The 12,401-nt window shown below is 33.0% G+C and overlaps 1 protein-coding gene across 2 annotated transcripts in view; it reads right to left on the bottom strand.

The window, feature by feature from the left end:
• RANBP17 (RAN binding protein 17) overlaps positions 1 to 12,401 on the bottom strand; it is a 339,284-nt gene that overhangs the window by 289,981 nt on the left and 36,902 nt on the right. The window contains exons 5-8 of one of the 2 annotated variants that reach the window (XM_031953652.1): positions 8,034 to 8,099; positions 3,790 to 3,894; positions 1,105 to 1,270; positions 88 to 161 (exon numbers count right to left, since the gene is read on the bottom strand). In XM_031953652.1, coding sequence (XP_031809512.1) covers positions 88 to 161; positions 1,105 to 1,270; positions 3,790 to 3,894; positions 8,034 to 8,099 — 411 coding nt within the window. Of the gene's footprint in view, positions 1 to 87; positions 162 to 1,104; positions 1,271 to 3,789; positions 3,895 to 8,033; positions 8,100 to 12,401 lie in introns of those variants that run through there. The other variant, XM_031953653.1, reaches the window with a different exon arrangement.

Genomic DNA, 12,401 nt, shown 5'->3' with positions numbered 1-12,401 from the left:
ACAAATATACATACAGATGAGTACATTTTCAACAAACAGAGATCATCCTTTAATTTTAGATAAAATTAATAATTAAATTTTACTTACTAATTGAGATAGTAAAGGTGGAAGAGCATGATACAAATTGAAGAAAAGGTCCAAAGTTTCTGACTCCAGGAAAACTGGAAAAAAAAAAATTCTTTTAATTCAATGAGTGCTTGTCTTCCAAGGAGCTTAAACTACTGAATAAATATCATCATAAAATAATTGTGGCACAGTGCTTGGCAAAAAAATAAGTGCTTAATAATTATTTTTCCATTAATTCAATTGAAACTTAACAAGCAGAGATTTACAGATAAAGACAATTTCTAGTTCATGGTCTAGGAATTTTGGGGGAAATATTTTTAAATTCATAGATTAAAAAAGTCATTTTCCTTTAATATAAAGGTTCTTTTTAGTTAATTTTACTGGGAAAATCTTTAGATTTTCTACACTAGTAAATACTAGGAGCCAAAGCATTTTTCCAAAACAGTTTTTTTTGGTGGGTAGGGGGGGAGAGAGAGGAGAAGGGTACGTTCTTTTGTTTTTGTTTGTTTTAAAATAAAATACCTAGATCACATTATGGTCAGAATTTCAAAATTTAACTTTAAAGTTTAGATAAAGCAGTGGAGTAGGCAGGAAGCTATTATGTTCTGTTAAGGGTATCTACGTAGTAATATCTTAGCTGCATAGGGGGAGAGGTCTATTCAATCCCTCTATGGATATGCCAAGGATATAGATATGTCAAGATAGAAATAACAATGAGTTATACTTAATTTTTCTTGGGGGGTTTTATTTTCATTAGGGTGGGACAACTATGTTTTCTTTTGCAACTTGACTTTTATGGAAATGTTTTGCACAACTTCACATGTGGTTTCTTAATTGTGGGTGGGGATAAGGAAGAGAGCCAAAAAACCTTAATAAAAATGTAAAAAAAATTGTTTTGAATGTAACTGGGAAAATGTTAAATTAATAAACTGGAATTAAAAAAAAAAACTGGTGAGTTATCACCGTTTTTTTGTTTTGTTTTGTTTTGTTTTTTTGGAATTAATGTTCACTATCCCCACAGCTACAATTCATTCTTACTTGTTCTCCAAGTTGTTGGAATCTGTACTGTGCAAAGATCATCTGCAGATTCATCTGCTGAACTGCCAATGAAGTCAAAATTAAGACAGTTGAGGACAAGTTTCAAGACTTGCATTATCAGATTTTGTTCAACTTGATCCTGAAGATTTAAAGGTTTTGCCAACACCTAAAAAAATTTCAAAATTATTGAATATCTTACTTAAAAATTAACAGTATTTTAAATCTTCCATCAAAAACTATTCTTTAATTTTATGTTAAATTAATGAATTCAGTTTCTAAAGATTACAACTATTACATTTTTTCCCCCTAGAAGACAGCTTTTTAAGTATAGCAGGTATAAAGGAAAAAACCAAAACAATGTTAAAATCACTATTCTTCAACTTCTACTGTAATATCTTGGATCTTTACTCTTTTATTTTGTCTCTTTGGGAGTGACATCATTCATACTTGATCTCAAATTGAATTAACTTCAGTTTTAGAATACTAGAACTAGCACTCCTTGGAGCTTATTTAAAAAAGTGGCTTTGGGACAAATAAAAGGAAGTACTACTTTACACAGCAGGTTGCAAATTTATGGAACTCATTACCTTTAAGAGAGCAGGCTAAAAATATAAGTTCAAAAAGAGTTCAGTTAATTTCATTATGATAGAATCATTAAAAAAAGAATAAAGAAGCCCCTTCTTTGAGAGATTCTTAGATACAATATAGGTTGGAGGGTCCTAATAATTCAATGAGATAGTCAGATTGTCACTCCCATCACTCCTTCTAATGGATATCGGTAGCAGAGTCTCTAAAGTTCATTTGTCTAGTCTTTTAAGTAGGATTCTGTTTAAGGTTAAGCAACTCTGGCACCTGGGAACTCATGCTAACTCTACCATACACTTCAGGAAATGTTCTTTCCTTCCCAAACCCTTGGCTAGGAAAGGACAGAATGAGATAACCTTTCTCCCTCTTTCTTCCAAGTGTGATCACTAAGTATTTGGACTTTTGCATTTCAGAAATAGGGTGAAATTGTGGCCCTGCCACTTTATTGTCCCCCCCTTTTTTCCCCCTCTAGTAAAACTGTAAATTCCTTAAAGGAAAAAATTTCAATTTGGCTTTGTGCTCTCAATACATGATGAAGTAAGTGCCTTACCCGTAAACGCTAATATAATTCAATTCACCTTTTAAAAGAATCCAGGACAACTTGAAGAGGAAAGGGGAAGAATGCTTAACCTTTAGAGGTTACTGTTGATAAAAAAAAAAAAATGTTCTCTCACAAAACATCCTCTGGTGCCACTGTTGAAGATAAGAGTAGAGGTCTAAAGTATTACTCTAGCTCTTTGTGACAGTTCTTTTGCTACTATAGTACTGATATAAATTTAAAATCTTAAAAAAAAATGAAACTGAAAAAAAGAGTTCTGAGCATGCCAACAATTAGCACAAGACTTCTTACAAAGTTTGAATATCACAGAGCAATGTAAATTATGAATTAAATTGGTGAATTTTATATACAATGTTGTTGTTTGTTGTTTGTTTTCAAAGGAAATCGATAACATCACGGGGCAATATCTTGGCTTGCCTGTGAACTGGATTTAAGTGAGGCACAGCTCCACAAAGTCTGATCAGCCTCACTTCTCCTCAATGTCCAGTGGCAAGATCACTAACAATGGCTAGGATGCCGTGGATGGCCTTGGAGTCTTCAATGGCTGACCAAGGTCTAGCCACTTGCTTTAGCCACCTTTGTGGTTGTTTGGAAAAGAAGTTCTCATTTACCCACTGCACTGGGCTAAATCTTCACATGCTTGGTGCAGACATGCCCCTAACTCATCAACAGGCTTAAGGCCTGTCAGTTATCCTCAACTTGGAATAACTTATCTACAGAGACAGCGTTACCAGAGTGTGATTCTGAGCCTCTTATGGCTTCCTGAAGATACACAGGCATTAGTAAAACTATCCCCAAGAGATTTTTCCATCTTCTGTCACAAAACCTGAATGGACTCCCACTTATTCTGGAAGCCAGATGATATTCCAAAGTGCTAGACTGGAGTCAGGAAGATCTGATTAAACCCAGCCTCTAACACTTACTAGCAAGTCACTTAGCCTCAGTCTGCTTCTCTTTCCTCTCCTACAAAATGAGGATACTACTAAAATCTATTTCTAGTATTTGAAAATACTAAAAGTAAAAAAAAAAAAAAAAAAAAATCTATTTCCCATGATTGTTTTGAGAATAATTTGATACAATATTTATAAAGTGTTTTGCAAATCTTAAAGTTCTATATAAATGCTAGCAATTACTGGTTTTATTACTGTAATAAATATCAAATAAATCTTGGTTTGCTAAATACACCATTTCACACTTTTTAGCTTTAATCCAAAAGATGACTAGGAGAATCTGAAAACAGGTGAAACCTAATGCAACTAACTAGTAATTGTCACAGCAAAAAAAGTTTCACATAAGAGAAAATTAAAGTAAAATAAATTATCCATGGATTTTATTTTATCTATCTGATTTCCTAGTGCCACAGCCTATAAATAAAATGCAAATTATCAATATTGGAAGAAAAGCAATGTCATCATGCTAAAACAAAGATGTTCTGTTAGGTGCACGGGTTAGAAATACAAAATTAGAATTTATATAAGAATTGCAAATATCCAAAATACTGCAGCTATATAGTTTCTGCAGAAAACTGTGAAATGTCTTACTTCTTTTAGGAGTGAGCATGCCAGCACTAAAATGTCCTTGAGAGAGGTATCCCTGAATGAAGTGGCTATTTTCCGGTGTTTTGCTGAAGGTCTAGAATAATCAACCTAGAGACCAATACAAACAAAAATAGAGAAAATTATTATTATTATTATTATTTTATTTAATAGTCTTTTATTTACAGATTATATGCATGGGTAACTTTACAGCATTAACAATTGCCAAACCTCTTGTTCCAATTTTTCACCTCTTACCCCCCCACCCCCTCCCCCAGATGGCAGGATGACCAGTAGATGTTAAATATATTAAAATAAATTAGATACACAATAAGTATACATGACCAAAACGTTATTTTGCTGTACAAAAAGAATCAGACTCTGAAATATTGTACAATTAGCTTGTGAAGGAAATCAAAAATGCAGGTGTGCATAAATATAGGGATTGGGAATTCAATGTAATGGTTTTTAGTCATCTCCCAGAGTTCTTTTTCTGGGTATAGCTAGTTCAGTTCATTACTGCTCCATTAGAAATGATTTGGTTGATCTCGTTGCTGAGGATGGCCAGGTCCATCAGAACTGGTCATCATATAGTATTGTTGTTGAAGTATATAATGATCTCCTGGTCCTGCTCATTTCACTCAGCATCAGTTCGTGTAAGTCTCTCCAGGCCTTTCTGAAATCATCCTGTTGGTCATTTCTTACAGAACAATAATATTCCATAATATTCATATACCACAATTTATTCAGCCATTCTCCAACTAATGGGCATCCATTCAGTTTCCAGTTTCTAGCCACTACAAACAGGGCTGCCACAAACATTTTGGCACGTACAGGTCCCTTTCCCTTCTTTATAATCTCTTTGGGATATAAGCCCAGTAGTAACACTGCTGGATCAAAGGGTATGCACAGTTTGATAACTTTTTGAGCATAGTTCCAAACTACTCTCCAGAATGGTTGGATTCGTTCACAACTCCACCAACAATGCATCAATGTCCCAGTTTTCCCGATCCCCTCCAACAATCATCATTATTTTTTCCTGTCATCTTAGCCAATCTGACAGGTGTGTAGTGGTATCTTAGAGTTGTCTTAATTTGCATTTCTCTGATTAATAATGACTTGGAGCATCAAAAAATAGAGAAAATTATTTAAGGAGTTATTTTTAAAAATAAAAAATATGAATCCATAGTTACAAAAATGATAATATCAAAACTAAAAACAGAGGTTAGCAAGTTCAAATTGTCAAGCAACAATTTGACATTTTTGAAAAAAATATACAAGAAAAAATAAACTGTGAATTATATTTTCTTTTATATACTTCTGAAATGGGTGACATCTCACTGTGTCTAAGTTTATTCATTTGCAAAATCTCCCTCTAAGAATTAGATAGTTATCATTGGAATATTAATAAATACTGTGGTTAAGATTACATAATTTTTTTTTTTTGTTTATAAGTTCTTTAAGCTGAAGAAAACATCTATATCCTATCAAACATCTACATCCTATCCAAAATGGGCAAAGTTCATTATAATGGAAGAATACCATGAAAATATTTCACCAAAGATATTAAGCAGAAAACCTAAAAATGAAAGTTCATTAAAGGAAGGGAAGTCTCCAATGCATGCTTAAGTCACCTATACATTTAACTATGATCTAAAGGAAAAATTACTTCTGCCTTATGCAGGGAAAAAAGAATGTGTTTGCAGAAAATTTATGCTGGATTTGTCCTAAGACGCAAAAGATAAAACTCTTTTTTTAATTATAGGAAAAATATTTCTACAATAAAAAAAAAAATCCTTTGCATTTTGCCTGGGAAAAAAGAATGTCTAAGGTGAATGAACCAAAGTGGTGTGACAAGTTAAAAATAACCAAAGTGGTTTTATTGTCTTAAGGACAAGATAAGCATAGTGGGCATGATTATAAAAGCCATCTACATGAAGTGGAGAAGAAAAATGAAATTTAAGCAATTTCTTAGGTATAACTATAGTCTTGTACAAACTGAGGAAAAAATGGTGATTCTGAATTTGAAACAAGAGCATAAGCAAAGTTAAATGTTGTTAATGCACTGAACTGTGAGTCAAAAGGTCTAATTTCTAGTCCTGGTAAAACTGGAAAAGTTTCATATCTTTTCTTGGACTAATTCATCCTTTTATCTGTAAAATGAAAGGGCTGGGCATAATAATAATAATAATGATAATAATAACCTACTCTCTACCACACATTGTATTAAGTGCTTAAAAATGCTATCTCATTTGATCCTCTAAATAACCTTTTAAAGCAGATGTTACTATTATCCTTTTTTGTTTTTTTTTTCTGCAGAGGCAATTGGGGTTAAGTGACTTGCCCAGGGTCACAAAGCTGGGATGTGTTAAGTGTCTGAAACCAAATTTGAATTCAGGTCCTCCTGACTTCATGGCTGGTGTTCTATCCACTGCATGACCTAATTGCCCCATCCCCCTTTTTCAAAAGAGAAAAATGAGGTAAAGAGGTTACATGATTTGCCTATGATCACACAGCTATTAAGTATCTGAAGAAAATCTGAACTGAGGTCTTTCTGCCTCTGAAGCTCTATCCATGGAGTCACTTAGCTGTTCAGTAATAACAAGAGAACTTCTAAGACTTTTTTCCAAGTTTTATAGTATAAAATGACAGAACTAGTAGATGCTTATTGAATACTAGTTGATACTAATGACATTCTAAATTTGGTATGAGCAGAAAATAATCTCAAAGAGTTCATATTATTGAACTTGCCAAGCTGATTCACATACTTTGTTTAATGCACACCTTTTTGAAATATGATAGCTTATTCTTGGAAACACTTTTATTAACAACCCATTTCCTATAAACTACTTTATTTGGAGAGTAAAATTCATAGTATAATATGACTACTTGCCTGAACACGCAGCCTGAGATTTCTACCACTATGAGAGGAAACATATTGGAAGGAATATTATACATACAGCCAGAAAATCTATGTTCAAGTCTCTTCTCTACTATTCTATGACCCGAGATGAGTCATTTACTTTCACTGGACCTATTTCCTCATCTATAAAATGGAGGAAAATATTTTTATTACATCCATCATAAACTGGTTTGTGGAAAATACTTTGAAATGAATTACTGAAGTAGTATTATCATTACCATTACCACTACCACCACCATCATCAACATCAACAACAATGGTCATTAACCTCAGTTATGTTTTATGTTTTAAGGAACTATTTATCTTGTTGTGCTAAATAAAGGAGTAGGACACAGAAACAAGGCAAGTCTTTTAAAATACTCAGAAATAGTGTGGCAGCTGGGTGGCCTTGGGCAAGCGGGCCAAATAAGCATCGACTTTTTGAGGATCTATTTCCCCACTTAGAAATCAAAGTCATTTTCAGGATAGAATTCATTTGTTTTAAAACCAGAATGACCATTACCAATTTTAGCAAATTTTTTTTACCAAAAGGGGATAATTTTCTAATTTCTAGATTGGTCTAAATAAAAAATAGCGCAAAGTAATTTGGATGTGGTTCCAGAATGTTTACTTCACTACAAAGAGACTTCTGGACCACAGAAATGGCCCTAGGCAACATCCTATTTAGGAGCCCAATCATTCCTATGTCACGTTGTTACATTCCCTTTTGTTATAAGACTATTTTCTATGAAACACGACTCTTGCTTTTGTTCATGGTACAACCAATGTAACAGCAGAAATAAGCAGGAGCAGGTGACTGTATGCTCAGCTGTTGTGCGAAGCATTGCATCTGAAAATCCCCACTGCAGGATGGACAACTCTGCCCATACGTGGCACTATTCCAAGTGGCCTGTGCTTTGATCAACCCTGCTGGGTAAGCATTGTTGAGAATCAATTCACCAAAACCTTTTTCCCTTTTATTTGTAAAAGAATAAGCAACATGGTGGTTTGCTTCTCTTGGGTATTTAATTTTCTTCTTATGGTTACTGTATTACTATATACAAAGAAGATAAAAGGAAACCCACAGGGCACTGACCATGGCTAATTCTATGTTCTGGATAGTACCACATACTGTTGTTGGTGTTTTCAATAATATTGAAACAGTTCCAATCTCTAATTGCATCACTCATTAAATAAACAAAGAATGTGATGTGAATACCCTGTAGTTTTCTGTTCACTAAAAATATCCTAACAAAGCAGGATAGAAATCATTAGCCACAAATAAAATGAACAAAGGAAAAGAACTATGAGAATAACTTTATAGTTTCTTCAAAAGAAAAAAACTTACCAGGTTCATTTCTTGAGTTAATTCAGAAAGGATTATCACGCCTATTATATAATGGTCCATAGTACCCTTGGAAGAAAAGTAAGCAATTTTAACAAATGAAATTATACTTGGCACTATACAACTCAACCAGAAATATATATTTGTAGTCACACTATAGAAAATTCATTCTTAGGATTTTACCAGAACCAACACCAGACAAGTAAGATCCCTTCTCCTCTTAGTTCTAGTTCTGTTTCCACCAGAATCTGATTGATGGGAACTTTGTTTCCCTGAGTCTTAGGTAATTTTACTTCTCTCAAAGTTTATGATTCTATTTTGATAGCATATGGATTTGTAAGGAGAAAAGCTATCACAAAGGCATAATGATTTCTATATATATTAGAGTACTCTGGACCTGAACCAAATTGGACTTTAAATCAGAATTGAGTTTAATGTTTTATAGAAGACTGTGAATAAGAAAAAAAAAATATTTTTAGTTATGTAAATGTGTTTGGAGGCTACTAATATAGCTATGTTTAATAAATAATTAATAGTTTAATAAATGAATTTAAGTTCCTGGATCTAATTCTGAAAATGATCACTTAAGCCTCTTCAGTATTATTAGCTCATATACATTTATTTATAATATACATATAATCAAGACATCTAAATTTCCATATACACTAGAGTGTATATGAATAACTATGTAGCCATCAAAAAGTATGGGGTTTAACTGCTTCCATAACATTTTTAATTTAATCATCTCCAATTTAACTATGGCAACTTCCTCCAAATCAAAATTTTGATTTAAAAAATGCACATTAAAACAAGCTACCCACAGCAGATACATACTAAAAGCATGAATACAATAAATGTAAAATTCAATTATAGAACAAGCAGAAAAATTACTTTTAACACTGATAATATACTTTTCAATGAATTGTTGAGGCTTTAATAGTCATTCTACATTGAAAAATATGCATTACTTTTGGGCAAGTGAAATAATGCACAATCCTGAGACTTTTGTAGCTTAAACTAAACCTTAAACAATTCTGGAGATACAAAAGTAGATATTATCTACTATAGGCAGCCAAAGAATAAAGCACAACTTAACTGAATCTAATTCTCTAATTGATATTTCCCAGAACAATGCTATATCATTCAAGGAGAAGATTGGGAGCTTAATAACCATTCTGTGATAATGCTGACGGGGGGGGGGGGGGGGGGGGGGGGGGGGGGGGGGGGGGGGGGGGGGGGGGGGGGGGGGGGGGGGGGGGGGGGCCTGGCTACTGGCTGAAGAGAAAGCACTTGAGGGAGCTCTCCTGGTTGTCACAACTACTGAATACTATCAGAGCACATGCACCACAGACTCTTCCAGCTGAATCATCTTTCAGAAAAATTGTGATTGGCAATTCAGTTAATATGCGTGCCTTTCAGCTATTGAAAAGTGAACTGGACAAATGGGCCTTGTTTCCTTATGTGTAAAACAAAGTGGAAAACATGACCTCCAGAATTCCTTCTATCTCTGAGTCTATAATTCTTTGAAATGTTAGCAACTAGTAACACATTTTTTACATTCTCTTTGAAAAGGGGAAATACCTTTGTCTCGTAAAGGAGAATAAATTCACTGGTTGCTTTTGTATATCTGGGAACAGTCTGATGGAGCTTTTTATCCTTGTAGATATAAAGTGTCAATGGGAACCTATTTGATTAGCCAAGCTATAAGTGTCAATACTTATATTTCTCTAACAAAACTATAATTCTGCCTTTGGTATCATAACATTTACTCTGGCAAGTAACAACCAAAATAAGAAATGAATGCTACCAAACATTTGAAGATCAAATAATTCCAATATTAAATAAATTATTTGAAACAATACGCAAAGAAGGAAACTCAGAGATCATGTGGGTATAATGCCAGAGAAACTGAGGCAAGATAGAGATTAGAGAGTTTTTAATATTTTATTTGAAAGGGAGAGATTTACTGGGACCAAATGGATCCATGGTTTGGTTCCAGGGCTGAATGAGACTATCATCTCTAAGAATCCAGCAATGAATGTTAGATACAAAGATTCTTTTACACGGTACCAAGAAGGATAACATAATGGGGGAAGGCACCTGGGATGGGGATGACATAATGGGGGGAAGGCACTGGAGAGGGAGAGGCACCTGATTAATTGGGATGGGAAGAGCCACCTGATATTCTAATGATGTCTAAGATATAAGATCTTTATCCTATCAAACATTCTGATGATTAAGTGGGAATCCGGGTGGTGTTGCAGAATTGAGCATTACAATTAAAAACTGAGGCAGAATTTAGAGAAACTGAATCAGGACAATTAGGGAAACTGAATCGGGACAATAAAAAGGAACTGTGGCACAACATGGGAGAATCATATTTTTAAAATGAGGAAATTGAGGCCTCAAAAAGTATCCAATCAATTGCTCAGGCTCTGACTGGTTTGACAGAAAAAGAATTTGCTTAAAAAAATATTTTGACTTTAAATGTGAAAAAATAAAAAAAGAACATTTTGATGTACAAACTACAACATAAAACGAGGATTTAATATAAAACCAAGAATTTCCATTTCATAGTTTACTTATTAAAAAAAAAAAAACCTATGTAATAACTACTACACTTAATTTTCAAAGCTACACTGTTTTTCTGTGCTTCAAAGTTTTCTTGTTCTCTATTGTGTATTTGGAAGCTTTTTTTTGCTCTTCTTCCCCATATCACCCTAGAGAAGACTACCATTAGAAACAAATTTATATACATATGTAAAGCATGTATGTATACATGCTATTTATCACTTCTTTGTCTGGACATAGATAGCAACTTCCATCATAGGTCCTTTGTAATTGATTTGAGTATAATACTGAAAATGACTTAGTCATTTAGTTATTCATAGAACAATATTACTGTTATGTACACCATCCTCTTGATTCTGTTCATTTCATTCATTATTTCATGTAATTTTCATATTTTTCTAAAATCATTAAGCTCATCTGATAGCACAGTTGTATTCTATCATAATCATACATATGACAACTTTTTAACCAGTTCCCAATTGACCCAATTGACATTCCCTCAATTTCTAGTTCATTGCCATGACAAAGTAAGCTGCTACAGATATCTTAGAATATTTAAGTTACTTTCCTTTTCCCTAATAACCTTGGGAAACAACCCTAATAATGGTATATACAGTTTTATAACTCTTTGGGCATAATTACAGATTGTTCTCCAAAATGTTGGGATCAATTCTATCAAAAGTGAATGCCCCAATTCTTCCACATCCCCTCCCACATTTGTCACTTTCCCCTTTATTTTAGCCAATCTGATAAGTATAAGATAATAACTGAAAGCTATTTTAATTTATATTTCTTTAATCAATAGATTTAGAGCCTTTTTTCATATGACTATATTAGTTTTGATTTCTTCATTAAAAAAACTGCCTGCTTAAAACCTTTGATCATTTATCAATTGGGGAATGACTTGTATTCTTATAAAATTGATAAAGTTTTTTATATATTTGAGATATGAGACCTTTATCTGTGAAACCGTCTTCAAAATTCTTTCAATTTTGTATTTTTTCTTCTATTCTTGGCTACATTAGTTTTATTTGTATAAAACTTTTTAAATATAATGTAATCAAAATTATCCATTTTACATCTCACAATGCTCTCTATCTCTTGTTTATTCATAAATTGTTCTCATATTTTAAATTCTGATAGGTAACATGTTCCATGTTCTTCTAATATGCTTTTGATATTTCCTTTTATATCTAAGTCATGTATTCATATTGACTTTATCTTGGTAAATGGTGTAAAATATTGGTCTGTACCCAATATCTACCAGACTGCTTTCTAGCTCTCTCAACAAATTTGTTTAACCAAATAATGAATTCTTATCTTAAAAGCTTAAATATTTACATGTACCAAACACAAGGTTGCCATAATCACTTCTACTGTGTATTGTGTGTCTATTCAATTCACTGATCTACCTTTATATTTCTTAGCCAGTATCTGATAGTCTTGATAATTACTGCCTCATCTTATTGCTTAAGATCTGCTAAACCTCCTTGCTTTATTTTTTCCCCTTTAATTCTTTTGAAATTCTTGACCTTTTGTTCTTCCAAATAAGTTTTATTACTGTTTTTTTTAGTTCAGCAATTTTGGGGGGTATAAAATTGTCATTTTTATTATATTAGATTCTACCAATGAACAATGAGTATTTTCCCAATTATTGGAATCTGACTATTTATATAAAAAAGTTTTATAATTATATTCATATGATCTCTGGGTTTGCTTTGGTAGACAAACTCAGATATTTTATACCATCTATAATTATTTTAAACAAGATATCTCTTAGTATCTTTCATTGCAGAGTTT

This window comes from Sarcophilus harrisii, chromosome 2 (genome assembly GCF_902635505.1).
Source record: "Sarcophilus harrisii chromosome 2, mSarHar1.11, whole genome shotgun sequence".
NCBI classification, from domain to species: Eukaryota; Metazoa; Chordata; class Mammalia; order Dasyuromorphia; family Dasyuridae; genus Sarcophilus; species Sarcophilus harrisii.
The sequence above is the reverse complement of the archived record's forward strand: the minus strand, read 5'-3'. Positions and strand labels throughout refer to the sequence as shown.